We start from the raw sequence: 23,398 nt of genomic DNA, 5'->3' as shown, positions 1-23,398 counted from the left end.
TCTGCTAAATTGATTTTTGTAACCTACTGACTTGAGCCTAAACTGCAATTAGAGAAAGTTCTGAGATCTCTCCATTAGTTTCTGCTGTTGATTTTATGACATGGAGTTGAATGTAGGAGAATTGGGTTCCAGTGCCAGCTGAGTTACAGTACACAGCTCTTAGTAGCTGTGTGACTTTGAATAAGTCTCTTAGCTTTTGAACCTTGGCATCTGTGTATAGGAATTTTTAAGGCATAAATTAATATATGCCAAAATGCTTGGCAAGCCATGTATTTACATTATTAGTGGAATGGTTAGTAATGTACCTTTTAAATTGAGGTGTGATTTACATATAATAAAAGCACCAATTTTAAAGGTGTAATCTGAATTTGACAAATCCATGCAATCACTTATACACTATAATCACAATCAAATACATTTACATTCTCCCAAAAGGTTCTCTCTCTGCCCTTTGCAGTCACTTTTCTTCTCCTATCCAGGCTTTTAAATACCAGTCAGCTCTCTGATTGGTTAAGTTTTTAGAATTTCCTGTAACTGCAATTACATTGTAGCTTACCATTATGTCTTGGAAGACATAATGTTAGTTGGTTTGGTATCTTGCTTTATGACTCACCTAGTACATAAGTGTATTGGAACTTTGCTTATTTTACTATTGAATAATAGCCCATTTGTGCCCAGGTAGTAATGCTATTGTCTTACATACTAAAGTGGATTGGTTTGCTTCCAATTTTTGGATATTTGTGAAGCTGTTAATTTTTGCATGCAGGCTTATTTTTTGATGGTGGACATAGCTTTTGATTTTCAAGGGAGGACTATTAGTATGACTTGTGAAACTAGTTTTCCCAACAAATTATGTTAGGCATCATTTGTTCTTCATGTCTGAAATATGTTATAGCGTATTAGGGTATTAAAGTTATTTTTTGAGAATTATCCTTGGTTATTTGTCCTTCAAGGAGTTTTTTTTTTAATCTTTGATATTTCTTTATCATATAGGATCTTTATCAATATCATCTCTTATAATCCTGGTACTGTTTATCTTTTCCCTCTTATGTGTATATAAGTTCTTCCCCTAGCCCACACCCCACCTTTTTACTATATTGAAAACTGCTTTGGTTGTGCATGTTGCCTGTAGTTCTAAAGGTCTCTAACATTAGCCATAATATCTCTATACCAGCCATCCTAGGTCTATGCTCCTATCCTGTTAGACATCTCTCATTTGAACAGGAAGGAATAGAAAGATGAGATAGAATGGGAGGAATTTATTTAGGGAATATAAGAACATAACAAGTTAGGGGTTGGGGCTGAAGCAACAGCACAGCTGTAAGGCGTTTACCTTGCACACAACCAACACAGGACAGGCGGCAGTTTGAATCCTGGAATCCCATATGGTCCCCCGAGCTGAGTGCCGCTGGGTGTGACCCTAAAACCAAAACCAAAACAAAATGGAATAAAAAACCACATAACACATTAAACTGGGACTACTGACTGTTGAATGGTAGCAATACAGGCTCTTTATCATGTGCTAAATCCTACTCCATATGTAAGCTTAGATACATAATTTTCGCTCTGTGTCTGAATTGGCATTATTATTCCCAGTTTTCAGTGGCTGACAGACTAGCTCCTGGAACACAAATGGTCTTGTTAGTTGTAGTTCCAATAAAAAAAATATTCCTTTTTCTACTGAAAGTAACAGTATAAAAAATCTATATATTTTGGTTTCTGCTTTTACCTGATGCCATCGATATGAGACCTTTAAACTGACAGGGGATTTTTTTTTTTTAAGTATAGTAATTGAGGTAGAGAGATAGTGCAAGAGGTAAAATCTTCCCTTGCTCCCTTCCAACTCCCAGGATTAATACCCAGTTCTACCAGGAGTAAGTCCTGTGCACAATTGGGTATGATCTAACTCTTTTCTGTTCCTCTCCATCATTACCATAGTTATTAATTGCAAATACAAACTGGTTGCACCTGTTATCCAATAATAAAATGTTCTTTTAGGTATGCAATTTTTTTTTGAGTCTGGAAATACTAAGTATTGTTCTATCTAAATTAATGGTATTGATTCCCAAGACCTTTCAGAATGATCTTCCAAACGAGCAACTAGAAATGGTCTACTTTCTGGTCTATATGTTATGCTGATCTACACATAGCAGGGGATGTATTGCATACAAGAAGTTTTTTTTATGATGCAAAATGATCTATTTTGAATGTTTATCTTACAGTTTATCCCAAAGAAATGGTGTTATGTTTGAGAGTTCTTATACCTTATCTACTGCTTTCTGTTGGGAGAGATATGGGAGACAGAGGTATGGGAGAGATAACTTCTGTCTAAAACAGATCCAGCAACAACCATGGCCTGCTTTTCCACAGAAGTACAGGTTTTTCTGGCTCTCAAATTCCCTGTGGAGAAGGGGTTCTGGGAATTGGGAGATTGTCACTTGGTTTGAGTGCTGGAGATGCTTTCATTGTCTGTGGCTCTACCCTACTAATTTAAACCAAAAGATTCCAGAACATCCCTGAATATTTCTGATGAATTCAAATATTAATTTGCTATATGAACATGCCTAATAAGACTTTTTCTCCCCCCTATAGTAAAGGGTTCCCATACCCATTTAGAAGTTTCTTGTGGAACATAATATTACATTAGTCATAATCCTTAAAAAAGTAAAATGGTTATGATTATTTGACATATAAGTTAATGGAACATAAATTAAATAATATTTCAAATTAAAAGAATTATTCATGGGCTGAAAGAAATTACAGTGGGCAAGGTGCTTGCCTTGTACATGTATCACTCCAATTTGATCCCTGACACTCTGTATGGTCCTCTGTGTCTCACCAAAGGTGATCTCTGAACTCAGAGCCAGGAGTAAGCCCCGAACACTGCTGTGTATGCCCCCCCAATAAAAAGTAATTAAGATATATGATAGTATATATACCTATATATCTTAGTTTTCTTTCTGAAACATAATTTTCTTCTACAAGCTCATTCTGTATTTTTAAATTATTTTTATATTTTGTTAATTTAAAAACAGATGATGCAGTGCTGGAGCAATAGCACAGTGGTCGGGCATTTGCCTTGCACTCGGTTGATCCAGGACGGACGGTGGTTCGAATCCTGGCATTCCATATGGTCCTCTGAGCCTGTCAGGGGTGATTTCTGAGCATAGAGCCAGAAGTAACCCCTGAGCACCTCCGGGTATGACCCCCCCCCCCCAAATAAAAGGTGATGCAAAATGTGGAACTTTATAGTTTTTCTGTAAAACTTTGCTTGGTGTATAGCCTGTGTTAGTAGAAACACTAATATTCAGTAGAATGTACTAAAAAAGTTATATAAAATTTAAACTATTAAGTCAGGTGAGCCTATCTGAGTCCATCAATGAGTTAATTAGAGCTTCCTGTACTTAGATTTGCAGAAGTAATACTTAAGTACTATAATAGAATCCTTAAATATTTATGGGGTAGTTTAGAGATCCCCTCCTCAAATCAGTAGATATTTAGGAATAAGATCAAGTGCTCTCAAACTCAAATACATGAAGATGTAGTAGGCTATGCAGACTTGTTTATTCATTCTTTTATCCATTCATTCATTAAGCATTTATTGAATGCCTGGTACTATTCTAGAAATACAGAGATAAATCAGACTTTTTGTCCTCAGGGAATAGTGGAGAAACACATATCTACACGATTAGTATATAGTTAGAGAGCAATGATAGAAATTGGACAATACATAAAGCTTAGTAAAAGTCAATTTTTGAGCTTGGAAAAGATGTCTTCTTAGTGAAAGTGGTTGACTTTTGAAGGACAAATTGAAATCCAGGATTTGTATAATTTTTCACTTTGTTGTAATTTTTCTTACTTGTATAAGTTAGATTATTGACTAGACTACTAATAGAACAGTGTCAGATGGACAACTTAAGACAATTGTTGATGATTTCAGATTTTTATGTGTCAGCCTTTCAAAGTATTTATTTAATGAACTAATTTATATTTCCTTTCATATGTATATATAGTATTTCTGGAATTCTATGTGCAATTAAAACTGCAGAGTAGGGGCCGGAGAGTTAGCATGGAGGTAAGGCGTTTGCCTGGCACGCAGATCGGTGGTTTGAATCCGGTCATCTCATATGGTCTGCCAACCCTGCCAGGATAGATTTCTGAGCATAGAGCCAGGAGTAACCCCCGAGCGCTACCAGTGTGACCCAAAAACCAAAAAAAAAAAAACCAAAAAAAAACAAACAAACAAAAAAACCCCAAAAAACAAACAAGAAAACAAAAAACTGCAGAGTAGATATGGATAAGCAGAACTTCAGGAATTTTATGTTCTTTGGGATATTTTCTTTCCTACATTATTCTGCTACTGTTACAGACCTTTTCTATTGTTTGAGTGCAGGAATAGTCTTCTGAATATCAGTGGTGAGAGGAGTCTCAATTTTTTATTGTAATTTATTTAGTTTTTGATTTTTGGGCCACACCCAGCGGTGCTCAGGGATTACTCCTGCCACTGTGCTCAGAAACCGCTCCTGGCAGGCTTGGCAGATCATATGGGATGCCAGGGATCGAACCAGGTTAGTCCCAGTCAGCTGCTTGCAAGGCAAATGCCCTACTGCAGTGCTAGCGCTCTGGCCCCCACTTTTTATTGTATTTTAAAAAGATATTATTAGTAACACATATTGTTAAAAAAAAGATTTTGCATGGAAAGAATCAATGACTTTTAAGAGTAGTGAATAAAATAATGATTTCTTTTTTCAATAAGTAAAATCCAGTTTTGTAGGTACACATGAGGATTGGAAATGTCTGTTGTCTGTTAGGTTAAAAATGCTCTTCAGAAATTGGAGAGGCTCTTCTGTGAGATTTGACTCCCACTGAGAGCTGAAGACTGAGTCAAATTTAACTAGGTAAAAGGGGGGAGGTGGTGAAAACAAGTGGTGGGTGTGGATAGATTTTCAGTATAAGAACAAGCTATTGGATCTTTCTTGTAATTTGGCGTTATCTCCATCTCCACATCTCCAAAACCTCTTGCTTTGACCTTTTAGAGCCTGTCATTTTGTGCACTTACAGGAGTCTCCAAGTCAGTCATGCATTATATCTTGAATTTCAGTAAGTTCAAAGGGGCATCAGATGACCCTTTGTAGAGAGTAGCTCAGTGTTCAGCAGAGGGGCAGTGAAGACCTAGAGGGAAGTTATCAGGTTCTATCATTTGTCCACATGAGAACTAGTGGCCACTAGCGGTAGGCAGGGCAACCGCAGAAAATGAATTAATCGGTTTACATGGTTTGATTTGTTTCCTTGTAAAGTTTTTAGAATTCAAGGCCTTTTTCTGTTGATCTCACTGCATGCCAGAAGTTCATGATCTCTAATGTGTGAGTGCTGTGATATTCTCCCCAGCTCCATTTATTCTTTGAAGCTGATACTATCTCCCAGTTTCTTCAGCTTCCCACATCCTCCCACCTTGCCCTTTGGAACTCAAAGCCCATCAACTTTGAATGTTTACTTTCCTTCTCGCTCTAATGAAAGTTCCATGTGTTCTTTGAAAGTTTTACTTCCCTGGTGGATTCATCCTTCAAAAGCTTCCAGGGCTTTTTGAGTATTTGTTGCATTTCTCCTTGTTGGTCTCAGCCATAGCCCTCTAGTTCCTCCCACTGATTCATTGAAGACATTAGACTCGAGCTTTAGTTGCCTTTATTTTCCCATCACTATATGTTTTTCCATAGCTATCTACGAGGGATTCTTAGTCCTTGGTCCATGTCCATGGTAGAATTCATGGTGTCCTTATATGTGAATGAGCGAAAGATTACTTATGTTTTGAGTAAAATTTAAATGAAGATTAGAATAACTCTAGTCACCCATAAGTACATAGCAGGAATTACCTGTAGTTTATCACTACAGAAGATATGTTCAAAGCACCTAATAGTATTGAAAATATTTAAAAATATACTTTATATTTAATGCTATTAAAATCTTAGATTTGCTGTTACCTCTATTGAGTTAACTCTATTAATGAAGATAAATGTTGCTATGTTAAAATAAATTTTATAACTCCATTTTATTTTTCTTGGTAATCATAGTCTTTTTCTTTTTTAATATGGAATGTTTCACGAATTTGCGTGTCATCCTTGTGCACTAGCCATGCTAATCTCTGTAATGTTCCAATTTTAGTATATGTGCTGCCGAAGCAAGCACAATCATCGTCTTCTGTGAGGAACTTTGTGTTAATCACCTGATGGTATATATTTATGCCAAGACTTAGTGGATTAAAGCAATAATAAGTGGTTAACACTTGACAGGTTTTTTTCTTTAAATTTTCTTTTTTTGGTTAAGAAGTTGGAACCAGCTCAGCAGAATGTTTGGTTCTGGTTTGAGGTGTTTCATGATTTTAAGTAAGATACTGGGTCTAATCTGCAGTTATATGAGGTCTTGGTGAGAGTAGTGAATCGATCTCCAGGAAAACTACTTGTTTGGGGAGAATTATGCCACTCTCAGTAGTGGTCAGACATTGTTTCTGGGTCAGTTTACAGGAATAACCCATGGCCATCCTTGGGAGATTATATGTGGTGTAAGGAATACAAATTAGGATCATTGGGATGCAAGGCAAGCTCCTTTTCACTTGTGGTACTGACAGGAAATCACATGCTTTGTTATAGCCCTGGAGAGTTCAGTGGAATTACTGGTACTCCTGCAAGTTAGTGATGTTAGGAATTGACTTTTGACATCACTGGTCTCTCCACTCTTTGTACTCTCCCTGTACTCTTGAGCCAGTCTTAAGATCTTAACATTACTTCTTCACCCTAGAAGTATTTTCATTGTGTTATGATTACTGCTGATCTACTTATGATTTTCTTGAGCAGCTAAAGTAACTTTATTTAAAACAATTTTTTCAATGATGCTTGGGATCAAACCTCGGGCCTCACACATGTAAGACAAGTGCTCTACTGCTTGCAACACCCCTGGCCTCACAATTATTTTATATTTATATTTATGTACAGATATAACTTTTCTATTAGATGAAAGAGGTTGGTGGGACGGTCACCACATTAGTATTTTGTTATATAGTAACTTTATTCCTATCAAGAGGTATTAGTGGCTGCTCTTTAATATTAATAAATTAATTATCTGCTAGTTGCTGTGCTATCAGAAAGACACAACACTGTGATTCTAATAATAGTTGCTGTATAACAAATGAATTCCTAAAATTTGAGTACTTGAAATAGCAGATAGAGAATTTTCTAATGTCATTGTGGGTCAGGTATCTGGTAGCTGCTTTGCTGGGTGGTTCTGACTTGGGGTCTCATGAAGGGACAGTGAAGGTATTGGCTAGGACTGAACTCATCTGAGGATTCTCTGCTTAATTCTTTGCTGCACAGGTCTCCTCAAATTGGTGCTTTGGTCTGGCAATTGGTTGACTCAAGAGTATTCAGGAGGGACCGAAACAAAGGCTGCCATTTGCCTTTGTGCTCTACTCTGGAAAATCACCTCAGTGGCCATTGTATCTTATTGGTAAAATAAGTAGAGGACCACTGGGGACTATTGTGAGACTGCCACAGTGACTGAAGCAGATATTTTTATCGTTTGCTCAAGCATGATACTTAATCTTCTAGTTGAGTCTTTAGTAAATTATGAAAGGACAAAGGAAGAGAGTTAAGTACTATAAAAAAACAGGGCACGTTTTAACTTGGGATCTGTGATCATTGCTCAGTGGTAGCCTTTTAAGACCAAATTAAAAGGGGAGAGGTAGTTTCATTTCTTGTTAACTTTGATGCTATGGGTTGAATCATGAAAAGTTTGAGTAGATTGGGTAATATAATGCAGCAAAGAGAAGATTGATAAGTTTTTCAAAATCAGACTCAAGGCTTTGTTGTTGTTGTTGTTAGAAGGGTTAGCCCCCTTCTCTTTGCATGTCCCCACATTTCCAAGTGCACAGAGTTGACCACAGGGAAGTGCCCCACCTTTTTGGGCTGGAAAAATAGGACTCCTGGGGGTTCTGGAATTTCTGGTGTTAGCAACAGCTCTAGGTATCACACTGTGATGAGTGTGGTAAGTTCTGGGCCTCCCCCATATCCATGCTTGGTACAACTGCCTTGCCCACTTCTTAGCTTGAGAAGAGTCTTTATCATGGAAAAAAAATACACCTTCAAACATCTACTTAAGGGTTTAGAGTTTTCTTCCTATTGTAAGTATAAAGTGACAACATTGAAAATTTAAGCAATATATTTTCCTGAATTCTAGGAATGTGTTCATATAGATATTTACTTAATTTTCTGAATTGTATGTGAGTATCTGCTCCTTTCTGGGTCTCAAGGAAACTTGTTTGTGATCACAGAATTTTTTCAGGTTTTTTAGATCGTAAGATGACTAGAGGGCCGGAGAGATAGCCTGGAGGTAGGGCATTTGCCTTGCATGGAGAAGGATGGTGGTTTGAATCCCGGCGTCCCATATGGTCCCCGAGCCTGCCAGGAGCGATTTCTGAGCATAGAGCAAGGAGTTACCCCTGAGTGCTGTTGGGTGTGACCCCAAAACAAAAACAAACAGATAAAAAAGATGACTAGAAATTCTCATAGCTTCCTTATTAAGATTTTTTAATTTATCTTTTCTTTCATTAAATCACTATATGCTACAGAGTTAAAAAGCTGTTGATAATGAGTTTCAGTCTATACTATGTTCCAATACTTCTCTCTTCACCAGTGTTCATTTCCCGCCACTAATTTTCTCAGTTTCCCTCACAGTTTACTCTCTTTCTCTTTCTCTCTCTTTCATTTTCTCTTTCTGCCCCTCTTCCCTTTTTCCTTTTAGGCATTGTGGTTTCATTTCAAATTTTATTTTTATTATTTGGAAGGGAACTTTTGGATCACTGCCAACAAATCCTGGGTGCTACTCCTAATATGATGATGGATGGTGGTGTTGAGGGTACCATGCAGTGCTGGGGGTCATTGTGTATTCTTGAACCTATTTACTTTAAAAAAAAAAAACAACACCCCCCCAAAAAAAAAACCATTCCTCTGTTAGTATATAAAGCATCATAAGTAATAGTGAAAACAGTTTTTTTTACAGTGTTGCTTAAAAAAAATCTAGATAATGTTTTTAAGAGCTTGTTTTGGCTTAATTAATTTTATTTAAACTCATTACTAATTATCAGTGCAAGATAATGCTCAGTAGGGTGCTCATTTAACTTTCCCTGAAGATAAGTGATATTAATTTGTAAAGCTTGGTATACCCCAGACACAGCTGAATTCATATTAAGTGTGGTATACCACCTCCAAGTAGCATTATAATAGAGTTTTCTCCCTGTCTTTGTGTTTTTTCACTCTAGCTAATGTATAAATTGTTCTTGTGCTTCGCCTATTTGAGTTGTATTTCTAACTTCTTCTTTAAGAGAATTTCCCATAAACTTCAAACAGAAAGAAGAAATACCTCATTGGGCTGAACTCTTGCAGAGTATTTTTTGTATATAGGAGGCCCAGATTTACTCAGCAGCACTACATGGTCCCCCTAACACAGATTTGTGAGTTGTCCCCGATCACTTTTGCATGTGCCCCTCACCAAACACCCAAAACTAGCCACAGAAGTGTACCCATTGCAAAACAGACATATTTCTAACCAAAATGCCAAATATGAAATAATAACTTATTACAGTGTAATGGAGAATTCTGTGTATTTGTGTATCAAAGCATATATATATGTGTATATATACATATATTTTTGTTGTTGTTGTTTTTGAGCCACACCTGGTGACACTCAGGGATTACTCCTGGCTATGAGCTCAGAAATCGTTCCTGGCTTTGGGGAATCATATGGGACACTGGGATGGAATCCAGGTCTGTCCTGGGTCAGCCACGTTCAGGGCAAACGTCCTACTGCTGTGCTATTGCTCCCACCCTGTATCAAAGCATTTTTAAATTTTCCTTTTTTTCTTTGGTTTTGAGTCACACCTAGCAGTGCCAGGTGTAAGTCAGGCTTACTCCTGGTTCTCTGCACAGGGATCACTCAGGGTGGGCTTTGGGGGACCATAAGGTTTTCTGGGGATTTAACCTGGGTTGGTTTGATTCAAGGCAAATGCTCAAAATGCCTATGCTGTTGCTGTAGACACCATTTTCTTTCTGTTGTATCTTTCTTTAAACATATTGTGTGGATTATCTATATGTACTGATTCAGTGATGCAAAATCAATCAGGATGGAATATTTCTATTTATGAGGAGAACCATTTTTATACTTATTTTTTTTTTTTAAGAAAAAGAACATTTGGGGCTGAAGAAATAGCATGGAGGTAAGGCATTTGCCTTGCATGTAGAAGGACAGTGTTCAAATCCCGACACTCCAGATGGTCCCCTGTGCCTGCCAGGAGAGATTTCTGAGCATAGAACCAGGAGTAACCCCTGAGCCGCTGTGTGTGACCCCCCCCCCCAAAAAAAAAGAACATTTAAAATGTTTTTTTTTTTTGTTTGTTTGTTTGTTTGATTTGGGGCCACACTCGGGTTGCTCAGGGGTTATTCCTGGCCATTTGCTCAAAAATAGCTCCTGGCAGGTACTTGGAACCATATGGGACGCTGGGATTCGAACCAACCACCTTAGGTCCTGGATCTGCTGCTTGCAAGGCAAACGCCACTATGCTATCTCTCTGGCACCTTAAAATGGTTTAATATATTTCAGTTTGCATCTGCTTTTGCAATTGTTCCCATATGATGTTGAATATACCTGTTGTTGTTCAGCAGAGCATCATATACCTGGGAATGCTTTTACTTTGAGCCTGAGGTAGTCTTACTGATTTTCATGCCCTTTCACTCCCTCCAATAGAATATTTCTTTCCTTATTTTACCTTTCATTTCTTCTACTCTGGGAAAAGAAATAACTTTGTATTGGAGTGCTGATCTTTTTGTATCTGATCGTTTTCTTGGTACTTTTGTAAATTTTGAAGCAAGAGGGCTATGCCTATTTTCCTTTGTTCCCCTTAGTTGCCTTTGTGGTAATGTGTACATCTTAATACTTAAAAAAATTCAACCTTTCCCCAAAGTTAAGCGCCAAGCACTGGGGGAGGAGTTGTGTTAATTCTGTTTATTGTAATACAAATTGTGATGTTGTTTATTGATACAAATGCAGTTCTACTTCTAAAACCATAATGGGTTGACTGCATTTTTTCCTTTATGCTATTTTATGAGCTGAACACTATGAAATTTTTAATGTATCAAATGATTTGGAGCGTGTCCTATTATTTAGTTATGTAGTTTTCTCACTGGAAGGATTAAGCAAGCACATTCACCCTGATGCTACATTTCAGGCTCTTAGCACATGCATAGCATATGGCTAGAAAAAGCTTCAGAAGTGATCATTATTTTTATAACTTCTAGACATTCTTTTTTTTGGGGGGGGCCACACCCATTTGATGCTAAGGGGTTACTCCTGGCTAAGCGCTCAGAAATCGCCCCTGGCTTGGGGCGACCATATGGGACGCCGGGGGATCGAACTGCGGTCCTTCCTTGGCTAGCTCTTGCAAGGCAGACAGAAACCTTACCTCTAGCGCCACCTCACCGGCCCCAACTTCTAGACATTCTTATTTTATTTTACTTATTTTTTATAATCTAAAATATTTTGATACTTTCTATCACTGATGAAGCATCAGGCTATGTAGTCACAAATGAGTTTATGAATTGCTGAGCTTATGATTTTCATTTATTGACATGTTTACCTTTGTAATATTGATGTTGCATTAATGATATTTTGCTTAATTTCACTTCATTATAAGTTTAGCATCTTAATTAAGTTTCTTTTTTGTGTGTGGAGAGTATTCAGCCCAGTTTCTACTTTCAGAAATTGATCTTACCTGAACAGACAGAAATGATAGCAAAGAAATTGTGCTTCAGAAGTTTGAACTCTGAAGAATTCATTTATCTATGCATCACTGACATCTAATAGAGTAGCCTTTCTATTGCTCCTTATATCTTTTGTAGATCTGGGAGTCTGTTTAGTATCATTCCCCTTCATCCTGAAAAGCTATTTTTTAACATTTTCTGTTGTGTAGATCTCCTGGAGACAATTTCTTTAGGCCCTTGTCCCTTTGAAAATGTCTCTCTGATGCTTTTATTTATGAAACTATTTTTACTGATGTAGACTTTCAGGATAACGAGAATATATGTACACACATATGGATATAATTTAAATAATAACATTTAAATAATGCTATATGATGATATAATTTAAATTACATAATGATATATTTAAATATGATATAATTTAAATAATTCTATTTTCCCTTTCCACCATTGTTTTTGGGGGAGAAATAATTTTATATTTCAGTTGTATGATTTTTTTTCTGCATATATCTTCATTTCTTGGCTACAGTTTCATGGCTGGCCCTTTTAAGTTTGTCTAGTAAGTACCTTTGTATGGGGCTTATGTTTTATATACTTCTTGGATTTTGCCATTTTATCCCCTGAAATGTCTTTTTATACCACCCTCAGACTCTTATTTCTGATGCTGATTACTGAGTGTTATGGCCATTTTCATTCTCTCACAGATCTTCCCTTTTTTTTTTATTTTCATTCACTTTGGCATTGTTTTGTTTTTGTTTACTTTGTGTTTTTTTTTTTTTTTTTTTTTTTTTTTTTTATTTTGGGCCACACCTGTGAAGCTCAGGGTTTACTCCTGGCTATGGGCTCAGAAATCACTCCTGACTTGGGGGACCATATAGGGCACCCGGGGATTTGAACTATGGTCTGTCCTAAGTTAGCGCGTGCAAGGCAAATGACCTACCCCTTGTTCTACCATTCCTGCCCCTGTTTATTTTCTGTTGGTCTGTGTTTAGGTTCATCATTTCTTTCCTGAGCAATGTCCAAGTTTTTACTGTTAGTAAAAACTTAACAAGCCCATCTAATGGATTCTCTTCTTAGTATGCATTTTTCTTTTCTCCCCCCCCCCCCCAGTATGCATTTTTCTAATAGGTCTGACTTAATTTAAAAAAAAAAAAACAACACAAAACAACAAACCTTTTCCTGAGGCTAGTGAGCACAAAGCTTAAAGGTACATACTGTGGGGCCGGCAAGATAGCATGGAGGTAAGGCGTTTACCTTTCATGCAGAAGGTCATCGGTTCGAATCCCGGCATCCCATATGGTTCCCCCCCCCCCTCCCCCGTGCCTGCCAGGAGCAATTTCTGAGCACAGAGCCAGGAAAAACCTCTGAGCACTGCCGGGTGTGATCCAAAAACCACACACACACACACACACACACACACACACACACACACACACACACACACAAAAGGGTACATACTGTGCATGGGATTCCAGTTCAATCCCTTGCACCCTAAGTACTGCCTAGGTGGCCCTGCTGGTCCCAGATACCATAGAGACTAAGCTGTATCCAATCCTCAGTTCCAGCACTGAGTTGTTTTTCCCTGTTGGCTGAGTATATTTGAGAGTGTCCCCCAGTCTTCAGAATTCTGTTTGGGAGGCCTCCACTGAGATCCCTTCCCCCATAAAATAAAAACTCTCAAAACAAATCACTCTCTCTAGTTGTCCTGACTTTTCCACTGAATTGCCGCAAGTCATCAGGGCTTTTCTGCATGTTACCTAGAAGCCATTTTGCAAATTTTTAAATGCTGACTATATCATTTGGGTCATCTTAAGATCTACATCTTTGGGTTATGGGTCACATTTTTCTCTTTGTGTGTCTAGTAGTACTTAGTTGTGTGGTGAACAATTTCTTTGTTTAAGGGTCAATATTTACTTAAGTAATATTTGCTTTTAAGAAAGGTCATTATCCCATCCCTTTCAGCTGCTGGAATGCAGGTGTGGACAAGTCAATGTGCTTCTCTGGGTTGAGCTGGCTTTGTGCTGGGTGTTATACGAGTTTGAGTGCATCTGCAGGTGGCTGCAGTTACCTGGCATTTACCTGGTTTAGAGGATAAGGGCAGAGAACAAATCAGGTTCTGACAGTCTGTTTGACTTCACAACTGAACAGCTAGCTCCACACTGCAGGCTTTCTTTTGCATTTAAGTCCTTTTAACTCTTAGAGTTAATGTATGTCTTTTTTTTTTTTTTTTGGTTCTGCTTCTTCAAGAAATCTTTTATTTGCCACCTACCCTTATTCTCCCATCAGTAGCTGACAAGTATTCTCTGTGTGACCTGGAGTGCATTGTTGGGATTGCTCTCAGGTCACTGCTGAGTCTGAAGTCTTCAGAGGACAGTTGCTCCAAATGGAATGGCTTCTCTACCTCTGTGCCCAGCCATCCATATGCTTCCCTAGCAGCTGATGAGTAGTAGGTATGGACTCCCACCTGACTGAGGATTCATGACAGGGGCTCCCTGGAATTTTAATCTTATATCAGCGCCCCTGCAGATGTCACTATTTCATGAAAAATTCATTTTTTCTTTACCCTTGTTTAACTTCTCCAGCTGTTTGTCAGGGATAAACAGGATAAAGCAGTTTGTCAATTCCTGGTATGAATTTTTTACAAGTTTTGTTGTGTCCTCAGTTCCCCCACGGGCTGCAAACAATAGCAACCTTGATTTTGTAAGCTGTCTGGTTTGTTCTGTTAGGATGAGAATGGTGGAAGGTGTCATCTTTCTAGCACTTTAACAGTGTCATGTTACGTGGACCATGTGAGTGTAGTACATATATTTTCTAGACTTTATATTCATAGTGATTTAAAGAGCTGGTTTGAAAAATAACCATTATTGCCTTTATATCTCATTCATTGAAAAAATACTATTTCTTCAGTGAAGAGAAGAATCAATACTGTGACCTAAGTGTCATGATTTTTTTCTTTAATAGGTTATACTAGCTTTATTTAAAGAATTCTCTATGATGATAGGAAGGTTCTGCATATGTTCTGGCCCATGCAGGAGTCATTAGTCCTATGATTTTTGAGACTTGGTATATGGCTTTGTTGTAACTAAGGAACTGAGTTTTTAACTTAATATACATTTAAGTGATTACTTTTGCTAGTGGCACATTGAATAAACTTGTCCATATTTCATAATGCTTACAGTTATGCTGAAAAATACATAGAAGAATCATATTTTTTATAGCACTAGTATCCGCTTAAGATTTTTTATTTTTGCTTTTTAATTAAAACTTTAAGCACTGTATGAATCTGGACTCTGAGAAATAGAGCCTGTAAAATTCAAGTCAGTTTTCAATGAAAAACAGATACTGTACACTAGTCTTTGTTCAATCTTATCAGTGAAGGATTTGATTTAGTTGTAGAAAGAATAATATCAACAAAATGCAGCTTTATTTATTGAGACTGTAGCTACCCTACCCTGAGTAAATAAAGAAGTGTGTTCTTGAACAGAAATAGAAGCTATGGAGCTTTAAGTGAGATTTAAAATTTGCAAATACTTAAGACATAATCCAGAGACATAGTGCAGCAGGTTTTCACTCAACTGACCCAGATTCAATCCCTAGCACCATTATGACCTGAGATCCACTGGAATGATTCTTGAGTACAGAATTTGGAGTAAGTCCTGAGGCCAATTGAGTGTGGCCCAAAACTAATTAAAAAAAATTAAAAGAAAACGTCATTGAAGAGCCAGAGAGATAGTTAGCTTACAGGGTTGGACTGCATGGCTGGAATTTATGGGGGCTTTAGGTTTGATCTCTGACACTGCATGACTTGCGCTGAACCACCTCTGTATCTCCAATTATCCCAGTACTACCGAACTTCTCAAAAATTCATTACAAAAGATAGGCATTGGACAGGGGCCAGAGAGATAGCACAGCAGTAAGGCATTTGCCTTGCACACAGCCGACCCAGGACTGATGGTGGTTCGAATCCCGGCATCCCATATGGTCACCGAGCCTGCCAGGATTGATTTCTGAGTACAGACCCAGGAGTAACCCCTTAGCACAATCGAATGTGACCCAAAAACAAACAAACAAACAAACAAACAAACACATTGGGCAAAGGGGACTGGGCAGTATCTAGAATGTTAGTTTGATTGTTAATTAACGAAGTTATATTTATAATACTTCTTAGTTTGCTAATCTGTAAAACAAAAGCCTCCTGTTTTCAGAATTTCCAAGTTGTAATTTTATGATTATAAGTAATCTTTGAATATGATTGGCATACCTGACAAAATGGTTATCGAAAATATATTACTCATATATATATCTGTAATATCTTTCTACATATATTTGTGGAGATTCCTGATAAAATCACATTCATAATATGATCAGTCTTTTAATATTTTTCATTTTGGGAATCACATGTTGTAAGATAATCAACTACTTACTTCTGTGCATGTTTCTTTCTATTTTTGCCACTTTGTAGTTGGACAAATTTGCTAGCATAAGAATTCCAGGAAGCAAGAAAGAGAGACCCCCAATTTCCAGTTTGAAGACTGCATTTGCAAGTAACGATGGTTCATCAGAGATGGCAGAAAACATTCCAAAGCCGTTGTCAGCACACGAAGTCTTAGAACTATTTGAAAAGATGATGGTAAGAAACTTGATTCTTTACAAAATTCTATTTGATATAAAAGACTTTTGCTCATGTTGATGGAACATTAAACATCTTGGGGAATGTGTGTTCCATAGGGTGACTTGTCAGCTAATTATAACATTTTAGACATGAGAGAATTAGAATAACAAAAAGACAAACCCAAGGAATATTGTGCTAATTTGGCTTTGAAAATTTAGTATAAACTATTAAAAAACATAAATGTTCTAAAAATCAAATAGTAAATATTGTCTTGAATAGATAAGTTAGTGGTTTTCAACTATATTAAACATGCATCCAGGGACTGGTCTAACATCCCAGTGCCTGAGCTGATGAATGGAATTCACTGGATTAGGTGGTTTGTTTGGGTTCTGTTGCATTTTATTTTATTTATTCTCCTTTTTTGCCATAATCATTGGTGCTCAGGTGTTCTTTATATTTTTTAAAATTACTTTATTTAAGCACTGGTTTACAAGGTTGTTCATAATATAGTTACATTTTATTCAGTTACAGAATTGTTTATGATTGATTTTTTTTATGATTGATTTTTAAGTTATTGTGTACAGTCCCCTTCACCAGTGCACATTTACTGCCACTAGTATCCCCAGTATGCCTTCTCCCTTGCCCTCCTCCCTGCCTGACTCAGTGGCAAACAGTTCTCTCTCTCTTCTTTTTTGTTTCTTTTAGATGTTTTGTATTGCAATATTGTTACTGAAGGGATATCATGCATATCACTTTATTTCCTTTTAGCACCCAGTTCTTGTCCAGTATGATCATTTCCAAACTGTGCTCTTCCTTCTTTGTGACAAGCTTCCTACTTGAACCAGTCTTGGCCCTAATCTCTATAGTCTGGGTATTGCTATCACACCATTTTATTGTTTTTAATCTATCACAAATAAGTATGATGGTTCTATGCCTATTTGTCTCCCTCTGATTCATTTCATTCGGCATAATACTCTCCATAGCCACCCATGTATAAGCAAGTTTCATGACTTCATTTTACTAATTGTTACATAGTATTCCATTGTATAGATGTACCACTGTTTCTTTATCCACTGATAAGTTTCTTGGGTACTTGGGTTGTTTCCAGATTCCGGCTATTGTGAATAGTGCTATGATGAACATAGGAATGCAGCAGGCTCTTCTGCATTGTGTATTTGAGTTTCTAGGGTATATTCCTTTGAGTGTTATTGCTTGTTCATATGGAAGCTCAACTTTTATTTTTTTTGAGGGAAATCCATATTGTTTTCCAAAAAAGGATGGACCAGTCTACATTCCCACCAGCAATAAATGAGAACCCTTTCTCCCCAACATCCACAGTTGTTCTTTTTGATGTACCGTATTTTTCGGCGTATAAGACGACTTTTGAAACAAAAAAAGTCAATCGAAAATTGGGGGTCATCTTATATGCCGAGTATATCCCGAAAAGTGTTTCAATATGCCGCTAAATGAAAATTGTCTGAATATTACCACAAAACGAATTTTCTAACTCGATCCTGCACCAATCACTGCAAGGCTGCTCGGACCGCCTCTCTAATTCAGCCAATCCAAACAGGCTTTTTATGCATGCAAATTAGACAATGTTCTGGACCCAAATCTACACTGTAAAAAGCATGCTCAGATTGGCCAGAGTCAGAAAGGAAGTCTATTATAGTATAACCTTTGAACCTTTGCTTGTTGTGATTGGCTCACTGTGGTACATATAGTTGCAGCACAGGAACGTTCTGTCTGATACAGCGAATATAGGCCTAAACCTATGTTTTAACTGCAAAATTAGGGGTCGTCTTATATGCCCAGTCATCTTATACACTGGCAAATGTGGTATACAACCATTTGTTGTGTGAGGTGACATCTCATTGTTTTGATTTCCATCTTCCTGGTGATTAATGATACAGAGCATTTTTTTATATGCCTTTTGGCCATCTGTATTTCTTCTTTGAGGAAATGCTTGTTCATTTCTTCTTCCTATTTTTTTTTTTTATGGAGTTAGATGGTTTTTCTTAAGCTCTACCAATCTATATCTTATCTACTAATTTATGTCTTAGATTTTAACCCCTTATCAGATGTGATCTTACAAAGAAATCTACAAAACACTATTTCAAGAAATAAGTTTACTTCTAATGCTACACTCAGGGATCACTCCTGGTAGTCCTAGAGGACAATATGTGGTCCTGGAGATCAAATCCACATCAGCCACCTGCAAGACAAATGCCCTACCCTCTGTTTTCATCTTCCTTTAGCTGACTCTGAAAATTGGCCATTCTCTCACACTCCATGTCCTAGTTTTTAAGCCAGATAAAATAGTGTGACAAATAACCAATATCTGTTAGGTATTCAAAACATGTATCATGAAATGAATGCTAATTTTATCTGAGTATTTAATGCAACATATATTGTTCTTAGGCATAGGTTGTCTTAATATTCAGAACAAATATATTTGAAAAGTTAGAACTGGGGAGATAATATATGGGCAGGGCAGTTGCTCTTCAAGTGGCAGACCTGGGCTTACTCTCTGAAATCCCATATGTCCCTCAAGCCCTATAGGAATAATTCCTGAGTGCAGAGCTAGGAGTAAGCTCTGAACACTGACAGGTGTGTCCTATCATTCTGCTCTCCCACCCCAAGAAAAAAATATTAAAGAAAAGTAAAAAATGCCTGAGGTAATATTTAATGATTAAACTCATTAAAAGAATAGATAAATTGCCCTCATTTTTGAGATGCTTCATTTACTTTGTGGAAATGAAAATGGAAACAGCATAATAGTGGTCTTGGAAAATTTAGTGAGGAGGAAAACGAAGAGGCATGATTTAATTTAGGATTGGATTTGAAGTAACAGAAGGATTTTTCTCTTAAGATAAGGAAACAACAATGAGCAAAGATATTTGGCATATATATAAGTACTGGGTGAATAATTAGATGTTGAAAAAATTAGTTTGGAATGATTTGGGGGCATATTCTGAAATAATTTGGATGCCTTTCTGTGGCACTATGTTCATTTTTTCACCTATTGACTTTTAACTTCAGTTTTTAGGGAAATTTGTCCATTTTATTTTTTTATATGTTAAGATGTTCTTTGAAACTGCACACATAAAAATGTTAATTAATAGCTGCTCCTTTATTTTTTAGCTAGAACATGATGTTGTATTTCCTGTTATATTGTTTTATTTTTTTACTGTTTAAGTTTTTATGTCCAGCATTACAAATGGAGCATTAGATGACCACTGTTCTCCCAAAAAGTCCAGTTTGCTTTTTCACAAAATTTTAAGTTAGAGTTAGTGATTCCTAATTCTTGAATTTCTGTGTGTGTGTGTGTGTGTGTGTGTGTGTGTGTGTTTATTTTAAACACCAACCTACCTTCCCCCCCACCCAACCTACCTTTTTTAAACGCTTTCCTATTTTGTCATTATTTGATTAAATCCTAGTTGGGGTTTCAGTTAATTATGAGTCCTTATTAACTCTGGTTACCTTTAGTTAAATATAATTTTTGTATAGAACAAAAAACTTTTGTTGCCCTGCATCGAGGCTTGTGGTAAAGTAGTACTCCTAATGCTGTCTTTTGAGAATTTGATAGGAAAGAGCCCTTTTTACTTCATCAATGAACAATATGTGGAACCACTCATCTAAATTATTCATTTAGAGGGGCCCAAGTGATAGCACAGTGGTAGGACATTTGTCTTGCATGCAGCTGACCTGGGACGGACTTTGTTCAATCCCTGGCATTTCATATGGTCCCCCGAGCCTGCCAGGAGTGATTTCTGAGTGTAGAGCCATGAGTAACTCCTGAGTGCCGCTGGGTGTGCCCCCCCCAAAAAAAAACAAAAACCAACAACAAAAAACGAACCATAAATTATCCATGAGATTCCATATGGGATTTTCAGTACATTTGGGAGTAGTTTCTTTTTTTTGGGGGAATTACAAACAGTGGTACTCAACCCTTACTCCTGGCAAGCTCAGCTGTGTTTGAGCCAAGAGTCCTACCTGTGCTGTACTATCTCTCTGATCTCTGTTTTTTTCTTTTGATTGTAATGGCTAAAGCTAAGTAGGTAGAGTGAGATGGTATTGACTTTGAACATTTGCAAAGGCTGCATTTTACTACCAGCCATTACTCAATGTAGTTAATGGTATTGTTTTGAATGAGATTATTTTAGAAGTACTTTTTTTCCTGTTACTTGGACAAGAGAAGGCTAAGAATATAAATTTTAACAGTGTATGCAGGATAGATGGTATTGATATATATATATATACATATTTATAAATTACCTTATTTAAATTAAAGACTGTATTACAAATTAGCTCATAATACATTTGTGTACAGGTAAGTGGTAATAGAATTATTTAAAAAAAAGAAGTATGGCAATGAATATGTGTTGAATGATTGGGCTAAAGAACTTGTTAAATCTTATCTGAATCTCCCTGTTATCAGAAGATCTATTCACTTTACTGAGTAGTAAAATGAAATTGCTCCATTCTTTGGGCTGTCCAATTTCCTCATGAATTATAGGATCACTATAAGATAGGTCCTTTTCTTCACTTCTTGACCATTTCTGGTACATTTCAGAAAAGCTGGGGGTGATTCTGAAGTTGGAAAGGGTCTTTCTGTTTTCTGTTTTTTCCCCCTTTAAATTTCTATGGCCTTTGAGGCCACCACAAGATGGACAAATTTTAAAGTTCTGTGTCTCCAGAAAATCCTAGATGACATTGGATTTTATTTTTTTGGCTTTCTCTTACAGTTTTTATTGATGTATTTTTTTGGGAAGAAAGTTATAAGAAACGCGGTCATTTAAATTTTGATTCTCACTTTTAATATTATGAATCACTGTGATTTATAATACTAATAATGATAGGGTCCCAAGCATTCAGTGTTCCAACCTCAAACTCTCCATCAATGTTTGCTTCCTTTAATTATTGTGTGATGGTCCTCTCCTCTCAAGTCAGTTCTCTAGGCCAGTTCTCAAAGAGATCAGATCCGTTTTATAACTGTAAGCATTTATATCTAGACTTTTAAATACCCTGTAAAATTTGCTCTTGGAATGTTTGTTTAAACATTGAGTAAATAAAAAAAGAGATCATTTAAAATTCTCCAAGGTGTTTAATCTTCACTTGGGTAAAAACTGTTTGTGATGAGCACCTCTTTTTCCTCCTCAGCACAGTCCTTTGAGAGACAGTGTGCTGACTTGATTATTTAATGAATTCGAAGTATAGTGCAATACTTCAGCATTTGTACTCAATTCACTTTTAGGAAATTGATTTACTTGGTCTCTGGGTAGTAGTTTAAGTGTGCCTTTTATAAAGTAGGATTTTTCAGTTAAACTTTTTCATAAGCGCCTTTGTTTGTCTTTTGGTGGAAATAATATTATCTGAAAGCCCAAAGTGATTTATCTATGGATCTTAGATACATGAAATAGTTGAGAACCATATGTAAACAGTATATATGTACCATTGGTTTAACATTATTGAAGTGTTATTGGTATATGACAGCTGAAGAGTATGATAAATCAGTATTTGTATGTACTAGGTTATGTTCCCTTAAAATGTTAAGTTTTTAGCCTAACTGATGTGGTTGGCACCTCATGACTTACATATTAATTTTTATCCTGGTAACCAATATTTAGTTTTTTGAGTTTAAAAACATGTTTTCCTTTGTTCATTAGTTTTGTTTTGTCTGTGTAACATCACACAGCATAATACAGTACCATCCCTGTTGGCAAATGTTGGCTTCTTTATTTTTTATAATATCTTCATATTTATTGTGCTTATATCATGGTTTCCTTTGACATGCAGAAGATTTCTATATAGCAACATTTTCTTTTGCTTTTTCCCTCTTGTCTATTGATGTTAAATCCTTAAATGTATTGCAGAGGTCATTTCATCTTGAATTACTTTGGTGCATGATATTGAGATCCTCCTTTTCCTCTTCTCACCCTCCTTTTTGTTCCCTCCTCCCCCTCTTCTCTTTCCTCTACTACCTTCCTTTCTCCCCTCCTCCCCTTCCTTGCATTTCTTATTTTCCTCCCTGTTGCAAGCAGTGATTGCGTGTTGAATCCAGACCCCCAGCACGCAAAGCATGGGTATTATTCTTTTGAACCAGCTCTCTGGCCCAACTTTTTATTTTTTTGCATGTGACTAGTTTTCCAAACAGTATTTGTTGAAGAGACTGCCTTATCCATTTTATGCTCCTGGCTTTTCTTCTAGAAAAGTCTATGAGAATTTAATTTTAGTATATCAGTTCTAATCCATTGATCTGTATGTATGTCTTTTTTTGATTTTTGTCTCATGCTCCCATACTGTTATTACAATGATAATTTTGTAGTGTAGTTTGAAATTGGTCATCATGGCTCCTTCATTTCTTAGTTGTTAGAATTGTTTTAGTTGTTTGGGGTCCTGTGGTTTTATGTGAATATAATATTTATTCTATTTTCTTTATCAATGTAGTGGGGCTTGAATAGTGATTACATTGAATTGAATGCTTTGGATAGAGTGGTACATTTTACCATGTTGATCCTTTCAATTCACAAACATGGAGACATGGAGTATCATTTCTTTGTATATATTTTTTTAAAACAATTTGTAGTTTTTAATTTTCAAGTTTTTTCACTTTAGGTTTATTCTCATTACTTTTAGATGAGCTTGTAAATGGATCTAAAATTACATTTTCTTATTCATCGTATGTAGACATATGACAGTTTTTTTTAGCTTTTAAATTTATTGGTTTTCTATCTTAATTTTTTTTTTAGCAGATCTTTAGTATTTTCTGTGTTTAATATGTTGCATATGAGAGTTGAACTTCTCTTCCACTTTGGACTTTTTTCAGTTTTCCTCTTTTATCTTGTTCTTGTGTTGTCTTTGTTCTTTCTTTTTCTTTTTTTTTTTGTGGTTTTTGGGTCACACCCGGCAGTGCTCAGGGGTTACTCCTGGCTCCATGCTCAGAAATTGCTCCTGGCAGGCACAGGGGACCATATGGGACGCT

General features: G+C 36.6%; 1 protein-coding gene and 1 non-coding gene across 2 annotated transcripts in view; one reads left to right on the top strand and one right to left on the bottom strand.

Annotated features, from left to right (window-relative positions):
* The window catches only part of DIAPH3 (diaphanous related formin 3), a 552,109-nt gene that overhangs the window by 41,156 nt on the left and 487,555 nt on the right, over positions 1-23,398 (top strand). The window contains 1 exon segment of the mRNA XM_049778724.1: positions 16,264-16,431. Within this exon segment, the coding sequence (XP_049634681.1) occupies positions 16,264-16,431 (168 nt within the window).
* On the bottom strand, positions 6,080-6,183 carry LOC126017132 (U6 spliceosomal RNA). The gene has a single exon (XR_007498801.1). It is a non-coding gene; the product is annotated as a U6 spliceosomal RNA (small nuclear RNA).

The sequence above is a fragment of the Suncus etruscus genome, chromosome 8, assembly GCF_024139225.1.
Source record: "Suncus etruscus isolate mSunEtr1 chromosome 8, mSunEtr1.pri.cur, whole genome shotgun sequence".
Lineage (NCBI taxonomy): Eukaryota > Metazoa > Chordata > Mammalia > Eulipotyphla > Soricidae > Suncus > Suncus etruscus.
This window is presented reverse-complemented; position numbering and strand designations above follow the sequence as displayed.